The 25,982-nt window shown below is 40.7% G+C and overlaps 1 protein-coding gene across 1 annotated transcript in view; it reads left to right on the forward strand.

Annotated features, from left to right (window-relative positions):
• ST18 (ST18 C2H2C-type zinc finger transcription factor) overlaps positions 1 to 18,515 on the forward strand; it is a 75,823-nt gene extending 57,308 nt beyond the window's left edge. The window contains exons 13-16 of the mRNA XM_069960046.1: positions 2,886 to 2,974; positions 7,616 to 7,719; positions 12,306 to 12,449; positions 17,121 to 18,515. Of these exons, the coding sequence (XP_069816147.1) occupies positions 2,886 to 2,974; positions 7,616 to 7,719; positions 12,306 to 12,449; positions 17,121 to 17,261 (478 nt within the window). The 3' untranslated portion in view covers positions 17,262 to 18,515. The remainder of the gene's footprint in view (positions 1 to 2,885; positions 2,975 to 7,615; positions 7,720 to 12,305; positions 12,450 to 17,120) is intronic.
• Positions 18,516 to 25,982: the final 7,467 nt, after the last annotated feature.

Here is a 25,982-nt window from a genome sequence, read left to right on the forward strand (position 1 = left end):
CCCAAAATACACCAGTTTAATGACACAAAAACAATGATATATGTGCCCCTTAGGGTGCCTTTACACAGAGAGATTTATCTGACATATCTTTGAAGCCAAAGCCAGGAATGGATTAAAAAGAGAAAAAATCTCAGTCTTTCCTTTATGACCTGTTCTCTGGTTACAGTCTGTTCCTGGCTTTGGCTTCAAAAATCTGTCAGATAAATCTCTCTGTGTAAAGGCACCCTTAGAGTACTTTTATTCTTATACTAGAAAATGTACCCGGCGCTGCCCGGGTATAAAGTGTCAGTGTCCTGTATACCTGCAGGGTCGTATTTACCATTAGGCACCCATGGTCTGGTGTGTAGGGTAGCACCTTGCAGAGGGGCAGTACCCTCCTGTTCAGACTTGCCAGAAAATCTGGTGTCTTTTCGAGGGGGGTATGGCGGTATTGGTCTGGTATAGCGGTGTTTTCCAGTCACAGTATGGCGGTATTGGTCAGGTCTGGTATGGCAGTGTTATTCAGTCACAGTGTGTCGGTATTGGTCATGACTGGTATGGCGGTGTTATCCAGTCACAGTATGGCGGTATTGGTCAGGTCTGGTGTGGCTGTGTTATCCAGTCACAGTATGGCGGTATTGGTCAGGTCTGGTATGGCAGTGTTATTCAGTAAAGTGTGTCGGTATTGGTCATGTCTGGTATGGCGGTGTTATCCAGTCACAGTACGGCGGTATTGGTCAGGTCTGGTGTGGCGGTGTTCTCCAGTCACAGTATGGCGGTATTGGTCAGGTCTGGTATAGTGGTGTTATCCAGCACAGTATGGCGGTATTGGTCAGGTCTGGTATAGTGGTGTTACCCAGTCACAGTATGGCGGTATTGGTCAGGTCTGGTATGGCAGTGTTATCCAGTCCCAGTATGGCGGTATTGGTCAGGTCTGGTGTGGCGGTGTTACCCAGTCACAGTTTGGTATACCTGTCCTGTAGTGCCCTGTATATACATGTACTGTATAGATGGAGTAGGGGGTCCTGTATACATGTACAGTATTGATGGAGTAGGGGGTCCTGTATATACATGTACTGTATAGATGGAGTAGGGGGTCCTGTATACATGTACAGTATTGATGGAGTAGGAGGTCCTGTATATACATGTACTGTATAGATGGAGTAGGGGGTCCTGTATACATGTACAGTATAGATGGAGTAGGGGGTTCTGTATATATGTACTGTATAGATGGAGTAGGGGTTTCTGTATATACATGTACTGTATACATGGAGTAGGGGGTCCTGTATATATATATATATATGTACTGTATAGATGGAGTAGGGGACCCTGTATATACATGTACTGTATAGTTGGCATAGGGGGTCCTGTATATACATGTACTGTATAGATGGAGTAGGGGGTCCTGTATATACATGTACTGTATAGATGGAGTAGGGGGTCCTGTATATACATGTACTGTATAGATGGAGTAGGGGGTCCTGTATATACATGTACTGTATAGATGGAGTAGGGGGCCCTGTATATATATTTACAGTATAGATGGAGTAGGGGGCCCTGTATATACATGTACTGTATGGATGGAGTAGGGGGCCCTGTAAATACATGTACTGTATAGATGGAGTAGGGGGCCCTGTATATACATGTAATGTATAGTTGGAGTAGGGGGTCCTGTATATACATGTACTGTATAGATGGAGTAGGGGGCCCTGTATATACATGTACTGTATAGATGGAGTAGGGGGCCCTGTATATACATGTACTGTATAGATGGAGTAGGGGGCCCTGTATATACATGTACTGTATAGATGGAGTAGGGGGCCCTGTATATACATGTACTGTATAGATGGAGTAGGGGGTCCTGTATATACATGTACTGTATAGATGGAGTAGGGGGTCCTGTATATACATGTACTGTATAGATGGAGTAGAGGGTCCTGTATATACATGTACTGTATAGATTGAGTAGGGGGCCCTGTATATACATGTACTGTATAGATGGAGTAGGGGGCCCTGTATATACATGTCCTGTATGGATGGAGTAGGGGGTCCTGTATACATGTACTGTATATATGGAGTAGGGGGTCCTGTATATACATGTACTGTATAGATGGAGTAGGGGGTCTACCAGTTATTACTGTGGATGTTGTGAGGCAGCTTCCCTAGCAACCATTGCTCCCTGTGAAAATGAAAGCAGTAATCCTATTGGTTGCTAAGGCTCCAACTGCCGTGTCTGCTGCAGCTAATTATATCACCTGTGTTTGCAGTGAGGAGATTTTCCAATTCATCTCTATGGGGCGCCTCTCTTTCCCCTCCCCCTCCCCTCCTGTACATCTGGCGGGGACGGGACCTTCGCAATAACCTTCCCGGCCACCCAATGTATCTGTGTGCCAAATTTGGGGTCAAACGGTTCAGGCGTTTGGAAGTCTATAGAGGACAGACAGACAGACAGACAGAAGGACAGACAGACAGACTTTGATTTTTATGATATAGATGGGACAGAGGGACTTTTTGCATTATTTTGCATTTCCATTAAGCGCACGCCCTCATGCAAATGCGACTTCTGTACCTCTTATATCTACACCTCTGTATAGTATAATGTGCTTACAGTATAATTTGTCTCGCATGCAGGTAATACAAACACATTTAAATTGACTTCCAATTTTATCTGTCTTCTACCATTTGATTGAGCAAATGCATTATAGATAATAGCCACTGGATAGTGAAAGAGGCATGGGCCGCTTTGTCCTAGTTATCACTTATAGGGTCACAGCTCAAGGGCTGCCAACTTCTATTTCAAATGAGATGTCAGCAGATTGAAAAGTTGGAGAACCCTTTTAAAGTATGCGCTGTATTAATACTATTGTTTTATCAACATTGTAAAGTGTCTTCTGTGTATTTTACAGTTTGTCTGGATGCCCTTTAAACGCACAAGCCATAAAGAAAGGGAAAACATCAGAGGAACTAATGAGTGTCAAAATCAAGACAAGTGCAGGTAAAGACTTGCGGTGTACTCATTTTCATAAAAGCTTTTTCACTAATCTAAATACTTTCCTTTGATACTTGGAAATGTTTCTCTGAGCCGAAACAAAAATGCATAATAAATACATTTATTTCTTTTTGATGTTTTCTGAATGAAGTTTCTGACATAAGCATGAGATCTAGTACTGTATCAAGATGCTTCAAAAGTATGGCCTAAGGCTTTACATGGAGTATAAGCTAATTTACTATAACATATTAAAAACAAAAACAAACCAAAAGTCATTTTAAAATGTTTAGCCTATCTTGAGGATAGTTGATGAACCCAAATGTGAGCCATTTGTATACCGGAGCTGAAGAAGTTGGATGCAGCCCTAAGGGCCGTATTACACAGTCCAACATTACCTGTTCGCTTACTGGGCCTGGACATGTGTTCTGAGGTCCATGAGATTGATTTGCAAGTCATTGCACTGTGATGAGTCTCGCAGTTGCTGACAGCGGATCTTCGTCACCTGTGGTGGCAAGATTTTCATGTAGTAGCTGACTTTGTTTCTGAATGGTCTTTCAGAGTCCCCTTTGCCGGGTAACATTTCATAGAGACTTAAAAAGAGAAGAAGTCCAAAATGTTCAATGATATTTGATGTTTATTTCATAACCAAGTAAATCACTGCAATGTTCCGAGCCATAAGGTTCTTACAAGCATGCAAAGATCCTATGGGTTAAAACCTGTGGACAGGCCGAGTGTCTTAATGTGTATGTGTCAAATTTTTATATTTCATAGAAACTTAAAAGGAAAAGAATTTCAAAACCATCCAGAATACTTCAATGGTACAAATCACAGCAACGTTTCGACCCATAGGGTTTTTAAAAGCATACAAAGACCCTATGGGTCAAAATGTTGTAGTGATTTGCTCAGTTATGGAATAAACATCAAATATCATTGAAAATTCCTGGATGCTGTTGGACTTCTACTTTTATGTTACATTGGTCAGTATTGGGATGACTTTCTAGCGTGCATCCACACTACCTCCTCCTAACTATTGGACTTGGTTCCACAGTAATGTAGGACCCCTCATTATTACCTCCTAACTATTGGACTTGGTTCCACAGTAATGTACGACCCCCCTTTATTTGGTATTTCTAGAGATTCAGAGATTTCTAGAGCGAAATTGCCGAAGTTCGGGTTCGTATGAACCTGAACTCTGTGCGTCTTATTCCCGCTGTCTGCAGCCTCCGTGGAGAGGGTGGATACAGCCTAAGGACCGCCTGGAAAACTGGGATACAGCCTATGCCAAAGTCTGTATCCCAGTTTTCCAGGCGGTATCTACCCTGTAAACGAAGGCTGCAGAAAGCGGGAATCAGAAGCCCATAGTTCAGGTTCATACGAACCCAAACTTCGGCAAATTCGTTTATCTCTAGTTATTTCATAAAGACTTTTCAAAAGTTTGGATCAGTCACAGTTTAAGTGTTCGGACCATGACCAATTGCAAGAGTAAGCAGGGAGAGAAGCACAAGGCTGAGCACTTCTCTATAAGTTCGACCTAAACAATCCAATAGATTTACACCGGAAGTCCATCTCAGTCATGTGGCACAGAGCTCGAAGAGAGCGTGCACTTATCCTGACTATTCTGGTCAAGAGACAGTGTTCATGTAAAGTGACTCTGTACCCACTTTCCCCCCTCCCCAACTACTTATACCTACTTGTAGCTCATGTGAAGTCCATTCTTCTAGTATGTGATGCTGGTAGAGTTTTCGTTCGGATGAAAAAAGAAGCTTACTTGTGGAGATGTTGTGTCTAAGAGGCGGGCCGAGAGCCTTCGTGCCCAGGTGAAGCACCGCCTCTGTGGTCCCGGTCTGCGTCTCCCCCTCCTCTCGTTACGCCGTTTGTCCAACCCTCACTACTGAAGTTGTTCTCTTGCGCCTGCGCCATGCGTGAAAACCCCTGGCACTGTTTCCGTGACGTGAGAGGTCAGCGCCCCTTCGTTGCGGGTCACGCTGCGCGTCTTCCACGCCCAGTGTTGGCGACGTCCTTTTGTGTGGCCCGCCTCCAATGTGTTTGTAATCTGCCTCCCCATTTTCCTGTCCCGCCTCCCATGTCAGTCTTCGCCCACTACGCCCCCAGTTTATGCTGTTTACGTCCCTTCTATCCTCAGTGTCGCAGCGCATGCGCAGTAGAGCACCGTAGCGCACGTATCCGGTCGCGTTACTGCACCTGCGCGGGATACGTGCCCTACGGTGCAGATTACAAACACATTGGAGGCGGTCCACGCAGAATCGCGTTGCCAACACTGGGCGTGGACGACGTGCAGCATGACCCGCAACGAGGGGGCGCTGACCTCTCAGGTCACGGAAATGGCGCCAGGGGTTTTGACGCACGGCGCAGGCGCAAGAAAACAACTTCAGTAGTTAGGGCTGACAAAGGGCGTAACGATAGGAGGGGGAGACGCAGACCGGGACCACAGAGGCCGCGCTTCACCTGGGCACGAAGGCTCTCGGCCCGCCTCTTAGACACAACATCTCCACAAGTAAACTTCTTTTTTCACCAGAACGAAAACTCTACCAGCGTCCACAAACATAATAGAAGAATGGACTTCACATGAGCTACAAGTAGGTATAAGTAGTTGGGGAAGGGGGAAAGTGGGTACAGAGTCGCTTTAAAGAGACTCTGTACCTACAATATGCCCCCCTGAACCGCTTGTACCATCGGATAGCTGCTTTTAATCCTAGATCTGTCCTTGGGTCCATTCGGCAAGTGATGCAGTTATTGTCCTAATAAACTACTTTTAAATTTGCAGCCCTGTGTAAAATTGGCGTGGCCTAGAGTGTCTGTGCCCTAGGCTTGCACCGTTTCTCCGTGCCTCCTCATCATTAGGAGTGCCCCTGGCAGGATTTCTCTTATTCATCACTTGTCTGAACACTGCACATGTGCTGGATCATTAGGGCACCTGTGCAGTGTTCAGACGAATGATGAAAAGGAGAAATCCTGCCCAGGGACATTCCTAATGATGAGGAGGGCGGGAAGGAGAGACAAAGAGGTGTCATATTCCTAGGGCATGGGTACTCTAAGCCATGCTAGTTTGACACAGGGCTTCAATTTTAAAAATTGTTTTTTAGCACAAAAACTGCATCACCTGCCGAACGGACCCCAGGAAAGATCTTGGATTAAAAGCAGCTATCAGACGGTACAAACGGTTGGGGGGTGGGGGCAGATTGTGGGTACAGATTCACTTTAAGTCATTAGGCAATCTGTAAGTGGTTAAAAAGAGGTGTGAATCAATGTTTTTGGAGCAAGAAAACATTTTTTATTCTAGGCAGAACTATTTTGCTCTGTTGATATTGATTTAAAACTATTAACAAAGTATATTAAAGTTATCCAAGGGTATCTCACAAATTTTATGCCACAAATTCTGATCAGCTCAGGGAAGAATTCTCATCATCCATGGAGTATTATCAATGTTAAAAAATAAAGTAATGGAAGCAAATGCTACATTTCACTTAAAGGAGAAGTCTGGCAAATTTTTTTTATTAAAGTATTGTATTGCCCCCCCCAAAAGTTATACAAATCACCAATATACACTTATTATGGGAAATGCTTATAAAGTGCTTTTTTCCCTGCACTTACTACTGCATCAAGGTTGATGTAGTAGTAAGTGCAGGGAAAAAAGCACTTTATAAGCATTTCCCGTAATAAGTGTATATTGGTAATTTGTATAACTTTTGGCATCCAATACAATACTTTAAAATAAATTTTCACTGGACTTCTCCCTTAACCATTACATTGCCTTGGATATGTGCTGAATAAAGTCACTGCAGGAACCATGTGCTTCATGAGCACAGAGTACACCAGCTGAATCGCATTATATATATATTTTTTTTATAAAAGAGGTTACTTTTAATGTAAATATGGCTCACCACCAGAATCTTTAACCCATCATTGAGTTATTTATACAGCCAAATGTCTATATCTCAGGTACTGTTGGGTTTACCAACAAAATTGGAATTAGGCCCCAAACCATATAAAACTGATCCTGTTTCTCCAAAAATAATTATTAACCTGAAAATAAGCCCTAGCTTGATTTTTTAAAGTAAACTTGAAATATAAGCCCTACTCTAAAAATAAGCCCTAGTTACAGTCAGCATCTCCTGCACTCGGTTATGGTAGGTTATGTCACTTTACAGAAACGGAGAATAGTCATACCGTAGCTCCCAACCGTCCTGGACAAATGCCCCACAACCTCCCGCCATGGCAGGGCAAAATCTCTCACAAGCTTCGGGGTCCTTTCCCAGAGTTCCATCTCCTGACTCCCAAGTTTACAGATTCAGGCTGAATCTATGAATGGACTTGCACCTTTCTAATTGGTATACTGTATATGCTATGGTACAGGAGTTAAAAAGAAAAAGCTACTCCATGGAGTAAAAAAAACGGATCGAACATAATGTCTGATTGTTGTCCATAGGGGAAAAAAACCTACCCCTGAAAATAAGTTATTTCAGAGAAAAATAATATTTTTTGGGGAAACTATTTTTTTTATATATATATTTATTTTTATTCACAACTCATGCACATCACCCTTTCATGACAATACAAAATTGACAATTTGGTCATGCTACTGAAAATCACTGCTCATAAAATATAAATATGTTAATGTACCAGCAGGCATAGAAAATGGGGATGATATCAGGAATTTAGATGAAGAGATCAAAGAATTGAATGAATCAAATTTGAAGATAGAAGCTGACATGATGAAACTTCAAACCCAGGTTAGAAAACACTTTTAGTCGTTCTGTGAAATAAACTTGGAAACCTGCAGTTTAGTCAGAAAACATGTATTCATAAATTTTTTATTCGAAAAATATGCAATTAAAATTATTTTAATATATTTTTTTTTTAAATTGTAAGCCTTAGAAAATACACATATGGTATTGCTGCAATCGTGACAACCTCTAGGATAAATATTACTTATACTGCACAGTCAATCTATTAGAATAATAATAATAATAATAATAATTTATATTTATATAGCGCCAACAGATACCGCAGCACTTTACAATTCTGGGGCTACATGCATTGAAAAAACACAGGCATTAAAGAGCTACACACGTAATTATCAAACCATAGATGAGGAGTGAGGGCCCTGCACATCTAAGTTTACAGAATATGAGAAGAAGATGGAGCAGGGGCAGCAGGGCAAAAGTGCTTCCCTGTTACTATAGTCCAGCCATCTTTATAAATAGGGCAGTGCGGGTAGAGAAGGGTGAGCCAGTCAACAATGTGTGCATGTACAGGTACTTGACCAGGGGGTTGGGTAAGGGGGTGTTCACCAAATTAGGAAACCTGACAGGCCTGTCTGAAAAGATGTGTTTTTAAAGCATGTTGGAAGCTTTGGGTATTGGAGATGAGCCTGACATTCTTAGGTAATGCATTCCGTAGAACCGATGCAGCTAGGCTAAAATCCTGAAGATGGGAGTGAGAGGTGCGGATTAAGGAGGATGTTATGTGTCGGTCATTAGCAGGGCATAAAGCACAGTTGGGCAGTAGGCAGACATGAGGGAGAAGATGTAGGGAAGGGCAGCACTGGGGAGAGATTTGTAAGTGAGCAGGAGGAGTTTATATTGTTTAATAGGAAGCCAATGCTTGCTTAATAGGGAGCCAATGTAGTGACTGGCACAGCGGGAGGCATCGGTGTAGCGGCTGGACAGGGAGATGAGCCTGGCCGCTATATTGAAAATGGACTGAAGAAGGGAGAGATTAGAGAAGGCCAATTAATAAGGAATTGCAGTAGTTTAGACAGGAATGAATCAGAGCGACAATGAGAGTTTTGGCCAATTAAACAGTAAGGAAGGGACGGATTTTAGAGATGTTTTTTAGAGGCAGGTGACAGGAACTTGAAAAAAATTTAATATGAGGAGTGAAGGACAGATAAGAGTCTAACATAACCCCAAGGCAGCGGGCTTTCTGTGTAGGGATTATTGTTTCACTATAGACAGAGATGGAAATGTCAGGTGGAGAGCGGTTAGCAGAGGGAGGGAATACAAGCAGCTCAATTATAGCAAAATTGAGCTTGAGTTATGGAGGACATTGAGTTATGGAGGACATAACTTTAGAGACGGCAGACAGTCAGTCACTGGAAAGAAGAGGTGGTATTATGGGAGGAGGTATATTGCTGTGTATCATCAGCATAGACATGGTACCAAAAACCAAACTTGTTGATGATTTATCCAATGGGTAGAGTGTAAAGAGAGAAAAGGAGAGGGCCCAGGACTGATCCCTGAGGAACCCAAACTGTAAGGGGAAGGGAAGATGAGGTGGAGGCCGGAAATGCATAAAAAACAAGTTTTCAGCAGCATAAGAAAAAAAGAAGATTGTGGGTGAAATTCTCACCAAACTGGACCCAGCTTTGTATGAAATATCCAAGAAGATGTAGGAGACCGCACTTCCAAAAAGAATTTCCACTTTATTCACACCAATGCAACGCTTCAGCTCTATGTGCGTAGCCTTCACTGCTTGAGAAAGGCTACGCACATAGAGCCGAAACGTTGCATTGGTGTGAATAAATTGGATATTCTTTTTGGAAGTGCGGTCCCCTACATCTTCTTGGAGGCAGGAAATGATACTCTAAAAGCCACTAAGAGGTCAATCATCCCCGCACTGCGTGCTGACAGGCAGAGAGCCGTGACCAGTTACAGGCAGCTCTCTGCCCAGAAGACTAGTTGCCGGCCCTCTCCCAGCCTCACATCAAACTCATTTTTCCCTGATGTAAAGCTACCACTGCAGATGCGACTGGTATGCTCGGGGAGTTACACAATAGATCTATACTGTGCAGCTGGGAACCATATCAGCATAACCATGCTGATTGGTTCCATTAAAGTAAGAGCAGAAGAGAGAGACTGGACAAGGTGTGAGGGAATAAGGTCACTAGAGTAGGTGGTGGGGTGAGAGGGGTAGAGGAGTCTGGAAACTTTTATCCCTTTGGGTATTTTATTTTTGCTCTAGGGCAAAAACACTAACCAACATCATTCATGTTGGCTAATCGTTGCGTCGTTTGTCTTTCAAACATGTTGAAACACAAATGACCAGGATAGCGACTCCACGGAGCGGCGGCAGCAGACCGCCACTATCCCCCATGGGCTGCCCGGTCGAACAGCGATCCCCCGGGCAGCCCCCCCTGAGCCGCCCCCTACACTCACCTGCTCGCTGCTACCGCGTGGAATAGCGGTGGCAGCGAGCAAGGAACGAGGAGCAAACGAGCGCTAATAGCGCTAGTTTGCACCTCCCTGTCGGCCCGTGTAATAGGGCCTTTAGCTTGACTTTCCAGACTTTTGTAGGCTTATCAGCAATCACACATTAGGTAAAATCTGATAACAGGGAGATGCAAGATTCAGATGTCCCTGGAATATCCTGTGGATGACCAGAAATCCAGGGGGAAGAGTATATGGAAATGCAAAAATGACTTCATTAGATTAATTAGAATCTGACAAATCAGCCTAAGCGGCAGCTCTGCCCCTGTACGTGTTACATGTTCAGTGTTACAGGTTGTAGTTAATAACTCATGTCTGTTCACAGCTCTGGATATTTTTTGGATGCTTGGTGCAGTCTGGGCGCCACGTTCACACAATGTATTTGTTGATTAAACAACGGCCGTTGTTGCAAGTTTGCAACAACAGCCAGTGTTTAATCACAACGGCCAATCGCATTAACCCCTAAAGAATCCCGTCCGGAGAGTATACTCACTGTATACACTCTAGCCAGGATGCCATGGGATCACATAGAAAACTGCCATGTTTATTTTGTGCAGCCGCTATTCATTGAACAGCGGCCGTACGAAATAGACTGTGCATACATTGTATAATGCGGCTCCGGCCATACTTTACATTATCTGCTATGGTTAACTGGAGTGCTGGCAGACCCGAAATTGGGGAGACCCAACATTGGCAGACCCAACATTCCAATTAAAAAGAAGCAATGTTAACTCGTCTGATACTGCAGTACCGGCCGGGATGAACATCACCGACAGCGGCAACATCTGAACATGGCCTAAAGTAATTTTTGCCATTTTAAATAATACATTCAGCAATATATGTAGTTGTTTTTTATTATTAACCAACAACTACCAAACCCACATTTTCATTTGGCAAAAAATGAGGGTTTTTGTTTTTTTTGAGGACCCATGAAATGAAAATCATAGTCCATGTTCCATTAGTGTCAGAAATTATTTATTTATTTGTTGTTTATTATTTGGCAAATCTCTTTAGACTGAACATCTTCAACCAACACATGAACCAGGATGCATTTACACCATAATTTGCATTTATGGGATAAATGGGATGCCAAAGTATTAGTGTACAGACAGGCACAGGTCCCATAGACTTTAATGGCCTAAAGTCAGCTAGCAACTACATTTGAGTAATCTCCCGATTGTATAAGAGTTTTCACTTGGACTCTAAAGCTCAGAGTCCAGACATGTATATGTTTGTAAAATGACCTATACTTAGTCACTAGCTGACTTCATTCAAGTCAATAAGGTTTAGGGGGCTTGTGCTTAGCCATGCACATGATATGTTGGCATTTAGTTTTGCAAATCATGGTAAGAAATCTCCCTTATTCAAATTTATAAATAATGCCTATGGTATATTATTTGACTGGCCAAGTAAACTACACTAAAGTGATTTGGAGGGTTAACAAAAAATGTTGGGACTATGAGTGGATAAATTCTAAAGGGCCAATATCTGCTATGAATACTTGCTTCCTTTACATATAACAATGCCGTGCGCCTCCTAGTAAATCCGGCCGGGGAAAAGGACGCAGGCCTAATTTAAGACTACGCTGGTCTTGAAATCCAGGATTGAGACCCAGTGTGATTAGTAACTTTTATTATGTCTGTAATTTCAAGAGTTACTTCAAATGACAGTAACACTTTGTAGGTAGCAACTGTATATTAGTTAGATTCTTTGGTAGCCTTTATATACAGTACTTTAGATACCATTCCTTTGTCTATCTATTATCCATACTTTTATTACATAAAACCACCCCATATGAATGCACAGTTAAACCAACAGAGTGTACATGGTGTACATATGTACTCCTCTGCCGGCAGCACACAACTTGTTGGAACAAAAGATCAGAGATACAACATAACTGTTCCTTTTCCCCAGATATCTGCTATTGCCCACCCCCTACCCCCATACACAGTCAAAATAAAACAAAAATAAATACAAAAAAAGAATAATAATTAGACAGTATGTTTGATATAGAGCTACTTAAAATTCATTTAGATTGCAAACAGATTGTTTTTCCTCATTCCAACTATAATCAGTTTCCTTGTAACCAATAAAATTTTCTGATTTAGATCTCTTCAATGGAGACAAATCTGAAAACAATAGAGGAGGAGAACAAACTCATAGAGCAGAACAATGAAAGTCTTTTGAAAGAGTTGGCAGGTCTAAGCCAAGCCCTTATTTCAAGTCTTGCCGATATCCAGCTTCCACAAATGGTAAGACCATATAAATTCCCATAATGAGGACAATAAATTAAATTGCATCTACTATAAAGTGTGCTACAAACAGTATGCTAAGAGCCTACCAAGCTTTGCATCCCCCTCCCTTCAACTCCCTGCTTTCTGCTAAGACTTATCCCCGAAGGAGCCTAATGACCTGTGCACATTCCTATATGCTATTCTCTAGAAATGTAAAAAGACCTATGTAACCATAGATATGCTACAAATGATTGGCATACTGTATATGATTAAAAAGGATGGCCTTGGTTTTATTTGATTGATTGTGTATCGTCTTATAGGGGACCAGTGGACTGTCTTTTAGTAAATACATTCCTTATTGACTGTGAGACTGACAGGTCCTCCTTATTGACTGTAGGAATGACAGGTCCTCCTTATTGACTGTGGGAATGACAGGTCCTCCTTATTGGATGTGAGAATGACAGGTCCTCCTTATTGACCGTGGGAATGACAGTTCCTCCTTATTGGATGTGAGAATGAGAGGCCCTCCTTTTTGGATGTGAGAATGACAGGTCCTCCTTATTGACTGTAGGAATGACAGGTCCTCCTTTTTGACTGTGAGAATGACAGGTCCTCCTTATTAACTGTGTGAATGACAGGTCCTCCTTTTTTTACTGTGGGAATGACAGGTCCTCCTTATTGGATGTGAGAATGACAGGTCCTCCTTATTGACTGTGGGAATGACAGTTCCTCCTTATTAGATGTTAGAATGAGAGGCCCTCCTTTTTGGATGTGAGAATGACAGGTCCTCCTTATTTACTGTGGGAATGACAGTTCCTCCTTATTAGATGTTAGAATGAGAGGCCCTCCTTTTTGGATGTGAGAATGACAGGTCCTCCTTTTTGGATGTGAGAATGACAGGTCCTCCTTATTTACTGTGGGAATGACAGGTCCTCCTTATTGACTGTGAGAATCACAGGCCCTCCTTATTGACTGTGAGAATGACAGGCCCTCCTTATTGACTGTGGGAATGACAGTTCCTCCTTATTGGATGTGAGAATGAGAGGCCCTCCTTTTTGGATGTGAGAATGACAGGTCCTCCTTATTTACTGTGGGAATGACAGGTCCTCCTTATTGACTGTGAGAATGACAGGCCCTCCTTATTGACTGTGAGAATGACAGGCCCTCCTTATTGACTGTGAGAATGACAGGCCCTCCTTATTGACTGTGAGAATGACAGGTCCTCCTTATTTACTGTGGGAATGACAGGCCCTCCTTATTGACTGTGAGAATGACAGGTCCAACTTATTGACTGTGGGAATGACAGGTCCAACTTATTGACTGTGGGAATGACAGGTCCCCCTTATTGACTGTGGGAATGACAGGTCCTACTTATTGGATGTGATAATGACAGCCCCTCCTTATTGACTGTGGGAATGACAGGTCCTACATATTGACTGTGGGAATGACAGGTCCTACATATTGACTGTGGGAATGACAGGTCCTACATATTGACTGTGGGAATGACAGGTCCTACATATTGACTGTGGGAATGACAGGTCCTACATATTGACTGTGGGAATGACAGGTCCTACATATTGACTGTGGGAATGACAGGTCCTACATATTGACTGTGGGAAATGTTGGTTCAACTGTATTATCAGGCACTGCTATGTTACAATAAATCTGAATAGACGTTATAAAGAATATTTTTGATTAACAAAATATGATTCTATCAAAGCTTTACACCTTTGGGCTATAATTAAATAACAACCTGTGTCTAATATAGTTAGATCGCACAGTCTAATGCTGCGTTAACGTGGAGCGATAATTCGCCAGATCGTGCGATTAACGATTTCGAAGTAATGATTTTGTTTTTATAACGATCAGCGTTTAGACGGAACGATATATCATACAGAGAAATTGTTTTGCGATCGTTTTGCGATCACTTAAGCCTATCTCACACATAGGTTAAATCGGTGAACAACTGTTTACACGGAACGATCTGCAAATTTTTTTGCGAACGACCAACAACGTTTTGAGAACATGTTCAAAGATCAAAATGAACGATTTCTCGCTCGTAGCTTTCTCGCTCGTGCCTTTACACGTACAATTATTGTTCGAATTCGATCGCTATCGTGCAAATCCGCACAATAATCGTTCCGTGTAAACACAGCATTACACAGGTCTGTCCACAGGATCTTATTTAGTGATTTGTAATAATGAATGAATAAATATGATGTAAAAGTACATGTCTTCTAGAGGGCTAAAAAAAATTAAAGTTTAATAAAGTATACTTAAAAGAAAAATAACCTACATACTTAAAATAAATAATTATTAATAATTCTAGTACCTTTACTAAAAACTAACAAATAAAAAATGAATATTTGGTATTCTCAAAAATGTAACTACTCATACAATAAAATTAAAAAGGCCTCATATCAACGTCCTTTCCAGTAACTTAATGTCATCAGACATATGAAAAGTTACTGATCAAGTTACGTCTCACTCCTGAGACCCTCTAAGATGCACTACACTTATTCTAAGATGCCCTACACTCCCCAGCCAGCAGGGGTCTTTGACTCATTTGCTCCACAAACCTTAATGGAGCAGACCTTATTGACAGCTAGGGAGTGAACATCTCGCCCCACCGGCTCTATTTCTCAGGATCACAGAGGGTCTCAGCAGTAATATCCAATGTGATCAGTAAATTTTGACATATTGACAGAGTTATGCTACTTTGCTGGACTTTGCTCCAATCAATGCACATCAATTTATAAACTTATAGGGGGAGATTTATCAAACATGGTGTAAAGTGAAACTGGCTCAGTTGTCCCTAGCAACCAATCAGATTACACCTTTTATTTTCCAAAGAGTCTGTGAGGAATGAAAAGTAGAATCTGATTGGTTGCTAGGAGCCAGTTTCACTTTACACCATGTTTGATAAATCTCCCCCATAGTCTACAAATAACGGTGGCAGGTTTCCAGACTGGATATAGTCCTGTTTTGTAGGATGATAGTTGAAGAAAAATATTTATTTTTCATATATAATATTATATTAAAGGGTACTAATGCTTTTAAATTTATAAAAATTTTGTCATGTCATAGTAACATGACAGAAGTTTTCATGGGTGGGGCGTCCAAGTGCTGAGATTACTGCCTGTTCCTATCAAAACGTTTTAAGGCCCCTTTCCCACTGAGCAAAACTAGAGGAATTCCGTGGTGGAATTGTCCGCCGCGGAATGCCGTTAGCCTCCCGCTCATAATGGGAGTCTATAGGAGATGCGCACTCTTGCTCTGTCCGCGCTGAAGAATGAACATGTTCATTCTTCAGCGCGGACAGGGCAGGAGCACGCGCCTCCCATAGACTCCGATTATGAGCGGGAGGCTAACGGCATTCCGCGGCGGACAATTCTGCCGCGGAATTCTGCTAGTTTTGCTCAGTGGGAACGGGGCCTAAAGGATTACCTTATAAAGAGAATATGTTCATGTAATACATTGGTGGTTCAAGTCAACCATTGTAAAAGCTGATGGTTGCTAGCAGCTCTCCACCCTGGCTCATAGATGGGGTTGAAAAACTGGGATCTCTACGCTGTTTATATGGACTTTTTTTTAAAATAAGAGGACCCTTTTAAACCAAGTCTGCCAAGTCTCCTGTGAGGAACACCTCCAGGGTAAGCAGGGCACAGTCACATAAATAGTATTACATACCAACTTTTCAAATAATTTATAATGGTTCGCTGTAGGCTAATACACTAGGTGTCTCTAGTGGAAGATATAACTAACATTGTGCTTTCTGGCTATGTTCACACTACGTAAGTGCCGCAGAAATCACGGCCATTGTAAAAACGGCCATGATTTCCCCCGGCACTTACGTAATGCTGCAGCCTGAGGGAATCCCGGACGGAGTATATACACATGGTATACCCTCCGTCCGGGATCCCATGCGGCGCCATCGAAAACTGACACGTCGCGGCCGCAGAAAACCCTGTCAGTTCACACAGTAGAGCGAGCGGCTCCGGCTGCTTGCTCTATTGTGTGCTGTGGGGAGTTCAGAACTCTGCGGGTGATCTTTTCAGAGACCGGCCGGGTCACAGAGCGGACGGTCTCTTACCGAATGTGAACATAGCCTTACTATGTAAAAGTAAGTATCTGCTTGATCCCCTGCTTTTCCCTATGGGGTTTCCTTATCCCCACTGGTCTTCCCTTTTCTACTCTCAATGCACAGTAAATTGCCACATGTCCAATCACTGGCCCTAGCAGTGACCCGCCTCAAGCAGTGAATGGGCAATTCCTTCTGGGGACCAGGAAGTAAGAATGAGCTGGGACTGGGCATCACTAGGGGACAGTGATGTGGGATTGTACAGGTGAACATAGCTTTTTTCCAACAGCTTTTTAAATAAAAAATAAGGAATCCTTTTAAGTGAAGTGAAAAAATAACTTTTCTGACCATGATATGTGTGTCCTTCTGTTCTGAAATACAGATACACACATTTTAGTGGTAAAACATTGTAAACAACACATGTTGAGCATAGCTTTGTAAGATGGGGTATATACTGTACAGGTGTATATATGTAACCAAAAGGGAAAAATAATTGCATCTTCTTGGTGTAATTTTTAACATAATTATAATTGATCATATAATGCATTTGTCTAGGTTAGTGTGGATTACCATGAGTCTCACCTGTTTTTTTCTTTTCTTTCATTTAGGAACCAATCGGTGAACACAACTTTGAAACATATGTAAATACACTAACAGAAATGTACAGCAATATGGAACGGGAATATTCTCCAGAATGCAAAGCTCTTTTAGAAAGTATAAAACAAGCCGTGAAGGGAATCCATGTATAGCATGCAAAAAGAAAAAAAAAAGTATCTGCTGGGCCTAGAAAATGACACAAAGGAATAGACTTCATGCATAGATTGCTCTGTTGTGTACACTAGCACAAAGGAAATGGCTGATTGGTGTGCTGTATTAACAACTCCAATATTGCACTACTTACTTCCCCAGCAGTCATAAAACAATATAAAACATAAAAAAGTAAAAAAAAAAATCTAAGACTGTTGAAACTAACAGCAACACACTTATGAAGTGTATCTCAATGTACTTATTTCAGCTCATTTTTTCTCTATTGCACTCTTTCTTTTGTATAGTGAATGTATAAAGGTGTTTGCAACTATTTTTTATAAATTGTATTTATTTCAGATCGAAGGAGGTTTTGTTCATACCTTTAAACGACGTTTCTTTTGTTAGGCTTACCATATTTTTACAAATATCTTTTTTATATGTTATTTTCTGAGTGGATTTTAAATAGATTTAATGAAAGGATGATTCTGTAAAATATTATGTTTAAAAAAATAATAATAATCTTGGAATGAAAAGAAATGTTAACTTTGGCGATAAAAAGGGGGTTCTTAGTTGTTCTATTTTTGGTACTATTGCCCATTTCCTTTAATTCTCATTTTCAAGGTACTGTTGCTGCAACATAAGATCAGGGATTAAACAAATTATGAGATAGCCACCCATATCAAGTCGTTTTTTTTTATATATATATATATACAGTAAAGCCGATGCTAGCAATAATTCTAAGTAGCATTTAGTATTGTTTCTCACAATGTATATTATTTCTGTTATACACTGGATCTCTTGCTAGCACTTGAATAGATCATAATTTATACCTCACAACCTTTAGTATACAGAAAAGTAACATAAAATTAGAATGACATATAGCGATTGCTCATATACACATATGATTTTACTCTTCTTCCACATAAGGTGGCGATCCTAGAAAGACAATTGTATGACATGATGTTTTTATGGTAATTTATTTATTTCTCTTATTCTAGCTGTGTTTTATTACACTGCCCCTCCATAGGTTGTGACGATACCTGATATGCCATGCCAAGTGTGTATCATCTTGGTACTAGATGAACAGTTAATATGTTCATGTGTAAATACTCAATATTCTAGAAACAAGGACAGTTTAAATGCTTTGTTTGGTTTTTTTTTGTGTGTGTTTTAATTTTCACAAACTATATTTTTGCAACTGATGATGTTGAAAACCAGCTAAACTGCCTTGTGTATGCACATTGACCGTGCATATGTGCCTCATTGTAAATGATAAGTTCATGTTTCTCTTTCGTTGTGTAAAAAACATGATATATTCTCAATTGGTGCACATGCTTCCCTGTAATGTTTAACTACAGCTAGAATGGTCATCCTTGCCATCTAGGACAGCATAAATGTTACTGATGAATGCTGTGTAAGTAGACTTAGTTGCATAAATTAGGTGTAACAAAACAATTTGCAATCAATAAATGTGCCATTATGTAAACTAGAATATTGGGGGATTGTCTGAGACAAGAAAAAAATAGGTCTGCTTTTTTTTTCCAGTGGCCTTGTCCGGTATTGCAGCTCAGTCCTACTTAAAAAACACCCTTGGGCTATGTTCCCAGTTAAGGAAAATATCAGGATAGGCAGCCATCTTGTAACATAGACGTCCGGTAATAATAATCATGATCAATATTAGTGGCCATCTATTTAATAAGACGGCCGCCTTAAGCTGATATTCTCAGGAAGTCGAAACATAGCCTTGGTCAGTCCCCAAAAACTTTAGTTATTTCAACTTGTTTTCAAAAAATGTCTTTACTTCCTTGCTACACCCCCTAGTTCCCAAGATAAAGTGGTTTGATAGGGTTGTCCCATGACAAAGGCAACATGTGTTTTGTCGACCTCATGTTTCCATATTGGTCATATAGTAGGAGGGTCTCAAAAAAAGCACATGCAATGGAGCTAAAGAGGTTTTCTACAGGCCCTATAAGTCCATGTATGTCCCTCTGTGCACTGGTTACTCTGCCACATAACTAAATTTATAGTATCCTTCCCCCAGCTGTGCTGAATGCTCCAATAGTTCATATTCCTCCTCTCTGTATGACTGAAAATCACCACAATCATCATGGGCTGCTGCCACTTACAGTCCCCGTACACTTTATACTAAAGTTGGCCAAACTCCCTGCTGGAGGCAGGTTCAGCTGTCAGTATAACGTGAGTAGGGGCCTCCAGAGTCTCCACCAAAAGATGATGTCAATAGAAATAGGTGTTAAACAAGATGGATCTTCACTGCCCAACCCCTTTATTCTCAGAGAGAAAAGCCACTGCCAGAGCTCTATCCATGCCCTCTCACTGTCATCATAGGGCACTTGTACAGTTCAGGCAGGAGGGCTCTAATATTACTTTCAGTTTTGCTCTCAGATTTATCGCTATGTATGGTTTATACAAGTGTTTCTATGTAAGCAATTCTTATTGAAGACAGCCTTACTTGCTCCAAAAAAAAATAATTTGATGTCCACTTTTTGTTCATTTTTTTAAATTTGGTTCACTATCATACTTTGTCACTGAATAGTTAGATGTGCAACTTTAGGGTTGTGAAGGCTGGGCTCAAATGATTGTGGTTAGGAGGCGTGTGAATCATGTTCAGGATGGTGTGATTATAAAGCTCATATTTATACACTACCTTGGACCTAGCATTCACACCCTATTTAGCAATTAAGTTTCTGACCCATCTAATAATTAAGAGAAAAGTGCAGATTGTCAACCGAATTGTCCCATTTATCTTGGAAACAAGGAGGGTAACAAGAAAGTAAAAACATAGTTGGAATCAGGGCATGTGATGTAAAGAACTATAGTTTTTGGATTGATCACTGATCCTCTTGGGTTGAGCTTCAAAACCAGTGCTGGACTGGCTCAGCAGAGGAACGGAGGATCCTCCGGTGGGCCCCCAGCTTTAGAACCTGCACTAACATTGACCGGCATATTGTTTCTCACTGGGTCTTTACTGGTTAGCCCTCAGGATCATTTCCTCTGGTGGGCCCAAGATACCCCAGTCTAACACTGTTCAAAACTATACTTCTACTATACTATACATTCTTTTTTAGCCTCACACTAAAGTTAAAGTTATAACTTCACTTTAGTAGCGGAGAGCGCATGTTTTTCTCATATTAAAAAAGTACCTTCACACAGTCCTGTCCTTTCCAATCCCCTTGATAAGCAGAATGAACAACAGCAGAAAAAGAACAGGATACATAACCCAATTATAAGCTAAAGTATTTCATGGATCTTATAGAGATATAGTTACATAGTTACATAGTTAATACGGTTGAAAAAAGACACATGTCCATCAAGTTCAACCAAGGAGGGGATGGATATAGGGAAGGGGGAGGGGTGATAGGTTCTATACATATGCATTTATATTATTTTGGTCTAAGAATTTGTCTAGCCCTGTTTTGAAGCCCTCTACTGTTTTTGCTGTGACCAGATCCTGTGGTAGACTGTTCCACAGATTCACAGTTCTCATGGTAAAGAAGACTTGTCGCCTCCGGAGATTGAACCTTTTTTTCTCCAGGCGGAGGCAGTGCCCTCTTGTCCTTTGAGGGGGTTTTACCTGGAACATCTTTTCCCCATATTTCTTGTAGGGGCCATTTATATATTTAAATAAGTTAATCATATCTCCCCTTAAACGTCTCTTCTCCAGACTAAACAAATGTAACTCTTTTAAACTCTCCTCATAACTAAGATGCTCCATTCCCCTTATTAGTTTAGTTGCCCGTCTTTGTACCCTCTCCAGCTCTAGAACATCCTTTTTATGAATCGGGTTCCAAAACTGGACGGCATACTCCAGATGAGGCCGTACCAAAGCTTTATAAAGCGGTAATATTATATCCCTGTCCCGTGAGTCCATGCCTGTTTTAATGCATGACAATATCCTGCTGGCCTTAGAAGCAGCTGACTGACATTGTGTGCTGTTCTGTAGTCTATTATCTACAAGTACACCCAGATCCTTCTCTATCAGTGACTCTCCCAGTCACCCTTTAACCCTAGAGTTTAATCTTAGTTTTAAAAGATGTACAATAGGTGTTTTAATTCTTTATGGCAGCATTCATTTGAAAGGTTTTTTTTCTTTTCCTAACACGTTGGCTAGCAATAACGTAACTTTCTCAGTAAATCTACAACATAGTAAAAAGATTGCATATAATGTAGCATATTCTATAACAGATGATGGTAAATTATCATTCTGGTATCATTTGGTTGAAGACAAAACTATAGATTCCCAAGTTGCTCTGGCATACTCATTCACAGGGAATAGGAAGGATGGAAATGTTTTTATGGTCCCATTAATCTCTTTGGATATGGATGGTGCATCTGCATCCTGCTTTGATGATTGGGAATAACGGGGGGGGGGGGGGGGGGGGGGGGGGGGGGGGGGGGTCAATTCATTCTGTTACAGACGTTTAGAAATACAGATTTCAGACATATATTCCATCTGATATTTCAGTTGCCAAACTGCCATTCTATGCCTATGTGTATGAGTGATAAAATGGTGGGGATGTGGCAGATCTGTAAGAGAGTTCAATGAGAATTATTTTATTTGTCATTGGTTACTGTAGCAGGCAGTGCAATATTCATTATTTTTCTAATTCATTACTTGAAATGAGAACTGATACATGCCCAGATAGGAAGGCCTGGTAGATTAAGGAAAAAGGTTGGACTAATGGTGCGTTTACACAGATTTATCTGACAGATCTTTGAAGCCAAAGCCAGGAACAGACTATAAACAGGGATCAGGTCATAAAGGAAAGACTAAGATTTCTCCTCTTTTCAAATCCATTCCTGGCTTTGGCTTTCAAAATCTGTCAGATAAATCTCTGTGTAGACGCACTCGAAGAGTTAAAATGTCCTATTAAAAAGCAAATATATATACACTGTGTTGACCTAGAGTTTCTTTGGCCCCTTAGGTGGGCTCACCATCTATCTATATCAAACTCAATGGCCGTCCAGCTGTTGCAAAACTACAATTCCTATTATGATTGGACGGACAAAGTTTAGCATGATGGGATCTGGAGGGCCATAGTTTGACACCTGTGATCTATATGAACCATGAGGATGTCCACTATCAGGCTATGTTCACACAACGTATGAGACTGGCCGTTCCGTGACCCGGCCGGGTCACAGAAAGGCCGGTCTCTGAAAAGATCATCCCAGCCGGTACTGCAGTACCGGCCGGATGATCTTTAGGGCCGCAGAGTTCTGATGCATCCGAGCGCGTCCGCATGAGAACTCTCCACTGCACACTATGGATAGTGTGCACTGACAGGGTGCACTGACTCTATTCTATGAATACCGGCCACAAAAAACTTACATGTCAATTGTTTGCAGGGCCTCTAGGGATCCCAGCCGGAGTGTATACCATGTGTATACACTCCAGAGGTGATTCGTTCTAATCACGGCTAATGGACGGTCCTGTCCAAATGAGGTATCGTCTGGTGGACCTTTGGGGTCTATAATGCTGCGTTTACACGGAACGATTATCGTTCAAATTTGCACGATAACGATAGAAATAGAACGATAATCGTTTGATCTTACAACATGTTCTTAACTTGTCGTTCGTAAAAAAATTTGCAGATCGTTCCGTGTAAACAGTCGTTTACCGATTTAACCAATGTGTAAGATAAGCTTAGGCGATCGCAAAACGATTTTTTCGTACGATATATTGTTCCGTCTAAACGCTAATCGTTATTAAAAAAAAATTGTTACTTCAAAATCGTTAATCGTATGATCGGGGGAATTATCGCTCTGTGTTAACGCAGCATTATTGTGCCAGATCCTGGGACCACTGCATGATTTACATCAGAGATGGGGAACCTGTGGTCCTATAGTTGCAGCAAAACTGCTATTCCCATCATGCCTGGACAACAAAATCCATAGCATTGGCTGATGGGAATTACAGTTTTGCAGCAACTGGAGGGTCGCTAGTTCCCCATGCCTAGTTTCGATACATAAGGGGTGCTATACAACCTATTCACACATATAATAATTATATTAAAGGGGTTTCCCAGCAAAAATCTTCTTTTTTCTTTCAGATCAACTGGTTTCTGAAAATTAAATAGATTTGTCATTTACTGAAAGTTACATAGATTTGTAATTTAAAAAAATCTCCAGTCTGTCCATACTTATCAGCTGCTGTATGTTCTGCAGGAAATGTTGTTTTCTTTCCAGTTTGACACAGTGCTCTCTGCTGACATCTCTGTCCAAGACAGGAACTGTCCAGAGCAGTAACAAATCCCCATAGAAAACGCTCTCCTGCTCTGGACAGTGAAAGATTTTCACTGGATTACTCCTTTAAGACGATCTATTTGACGTGCTATACCCTCATCTGCTTCAATGCCATAAGAATTTGGGCAAGAATCAGCACATGCAATGCAACCAATCCAACATAATCTACAGGTACAATAGAGTCAGTGCCGCAAACAGGTAAATCTCATGTAAACCACAAGCATAGCTGTTACATGTCTGAAGGTTTGAAGAAAGGGGCATTCAGGGATGAAGCAGTAACTACTGGAATCACTGCAAATGTTAATATTTAATTTAATTCATGTTTAAATGTGTTGGATATTTAAGTTGACAATGAGGAAATCTCGCAAACATATGTATTTATTGCTAAGGCTTAATTAATTTATGTCTGATGCTCCGGATGTTTGGTAGTGTATGTTTGTATTTATTAATTTGCTTCCTTTGTAATTGATGTGTTCTCTTTTTGTAATGTGCACTGATTTCTTTTTATGTTAAATTGCATCAATGAGCAGCACTGTAAATTAGATCTTTTGTAAGAAGCGATGTATGCAATTTTTATTTGGAGTAGTTTATATATTGTGTCTTCATAAATTAATATTTCTTACATTCAGAGCAACAAATTGTGTTTGTGCTGTAAATTTGGTGGATGTTAGGAAATAAAATTGATTATAAAACACCAACTTTATCTTGATTTATTTACCTTCTAGTAAAAGGCTATATACTGGGCTTTTCTATGTATTTCTGTTTAACCCCTTAAGGACAGAGCCAATTTGCATTTTTGAGCTTTCGTTTTTTTTCCTCCTTGTGCTTAGAAGGCCATAGCACTTGAATTTTTTTTACCTAGAAACCCACTTGAGCACTTATCTTTTGCGCCACTAATTGTACTTAGCAATGACAGGCTGATTTTTTTTCAAAAAGTGGTGACATTTTTTTTTTTTATTTGGGGGGTATTTGATTTTACACTGTTAGCCCTGGAGTAAAACTGACTTGTTATACATGTTCCTCAAGTCGTTACAATTACAACGATATGCAACATGTATAACTTTTCTTTTATGTGATAACTTGTAAAAAATTCACACCATTGTCAACAAATATATGTTCCTTGAAATCGCTCCATTCCCAGGCTTATAGCGCTTTTATCCTTTGAGCTATTGGGCTGTGTGAGGTGTCATTTTTTTGCGCCATGATGTGTTCTTTCTATCGGTACCTTGATTGCGCATATGCGACTTTTTGATCGCTTTTTAATAAAATTGATTGGATTTGATGCGACCAAAAATGCACAATTTTGCACTTTGGAATTTTTTTGCGCTTACGCCGTTTACCGTACGAGATCAGGAATGTGATAAATTAATAGTTCAGGCAATTATGTATGCGGCGATACCAAACATTTATTTATTTATTTTTACTTTTAACATTGGAAAAGGGGGATGATTCACACTTTTATTAGGGGAGTTTTTTTTTTATTAATAATAACACTTTTTTTTTTCTTTTACACTTATACTAAAAGCCCCCCTGGGGGACTTCTAGTATGAGCACACTGATCTCTCATTGAGATCTATGCTGTAAAGTTATACAGCATAGATCAATGAGAAAGGCACTGGATTGCTTCCGGTTTCTGCAACCGGGATCGCGCTGACCCCCGGGGGGATGATCCACCTCACCACGGATCGGGCTGCATGAGCTTCCAGATGCAGCTGTCAACTTTGACAGCTGCATCTGAAAACTTGATTAGTGGGCACAACGAAAAAACAAAATACATTCTAAAAAGAAAATAAAAATCCAAAAATGTGTGAATACAGTCAGATGCTATGTTCACACACCATTTCATATTTAAATCACCCATGAAAAAAGAAAAGAAATAAAGAACACTACTGACAAAAAGTTAGGGATATTTGGCTTGCAGGTGAAATTTGTAGAAAACAAAGTTCATGATATACCGTGATATAATATCATGAATCAAGTACAACCCTGCAATGGTGATTTGCCTCATCTCAAACTATTTATTGAAACAAAAGCTAACAACAGTGGTCTGACCTTGATGAGCAGGAGCATTGTTGTCTATGAAGAAGATATTAGGCCTTTGCTGTTCATGTAGGGGCACAATTACTGGATAAAGTGTGTTGTTCAAGTAGTATGGACTTGTTAATGTACTATAAAATAGGCGTAAACCATGCCATAATCCACATATGCTCCAGAGCAGGTATAGATTTTTGCCCAATCCCTACGACAGGAGCCTGCTGGCACGCGCCTCTTAGTAAATCTTGCTGGGGCTTTATTTAGGACTGGCGTACATATACATATACACCAGCCTTAATAAAATGCCCACCTTAGTTTTCAATACTGTGTAAATGGTTCAAATAAAAAAGTATGTAAAAATATGATTTCCAAAACTACTTAAAACGCTGGCACTATTCTTTTTCTCAAGTAAAAATAAAATGTTGACT

This window comes from Dendropsophus ebraccatus, chromosome 2, assembly GCF_027789765.1.
Source record: "Dendropsophus ebraccatus isolate aDenEbr1 chromosome 2, aDenEbr1.pat, whole genome shotgun sequence".
NCBI classification, from domain to species: domain Eukaryota; kingdom Metazoa; phylum Chordata; class Amphibia; order Anura; family Hylidae; genus Dendropsophus; species Dendropsophus ebraccatus.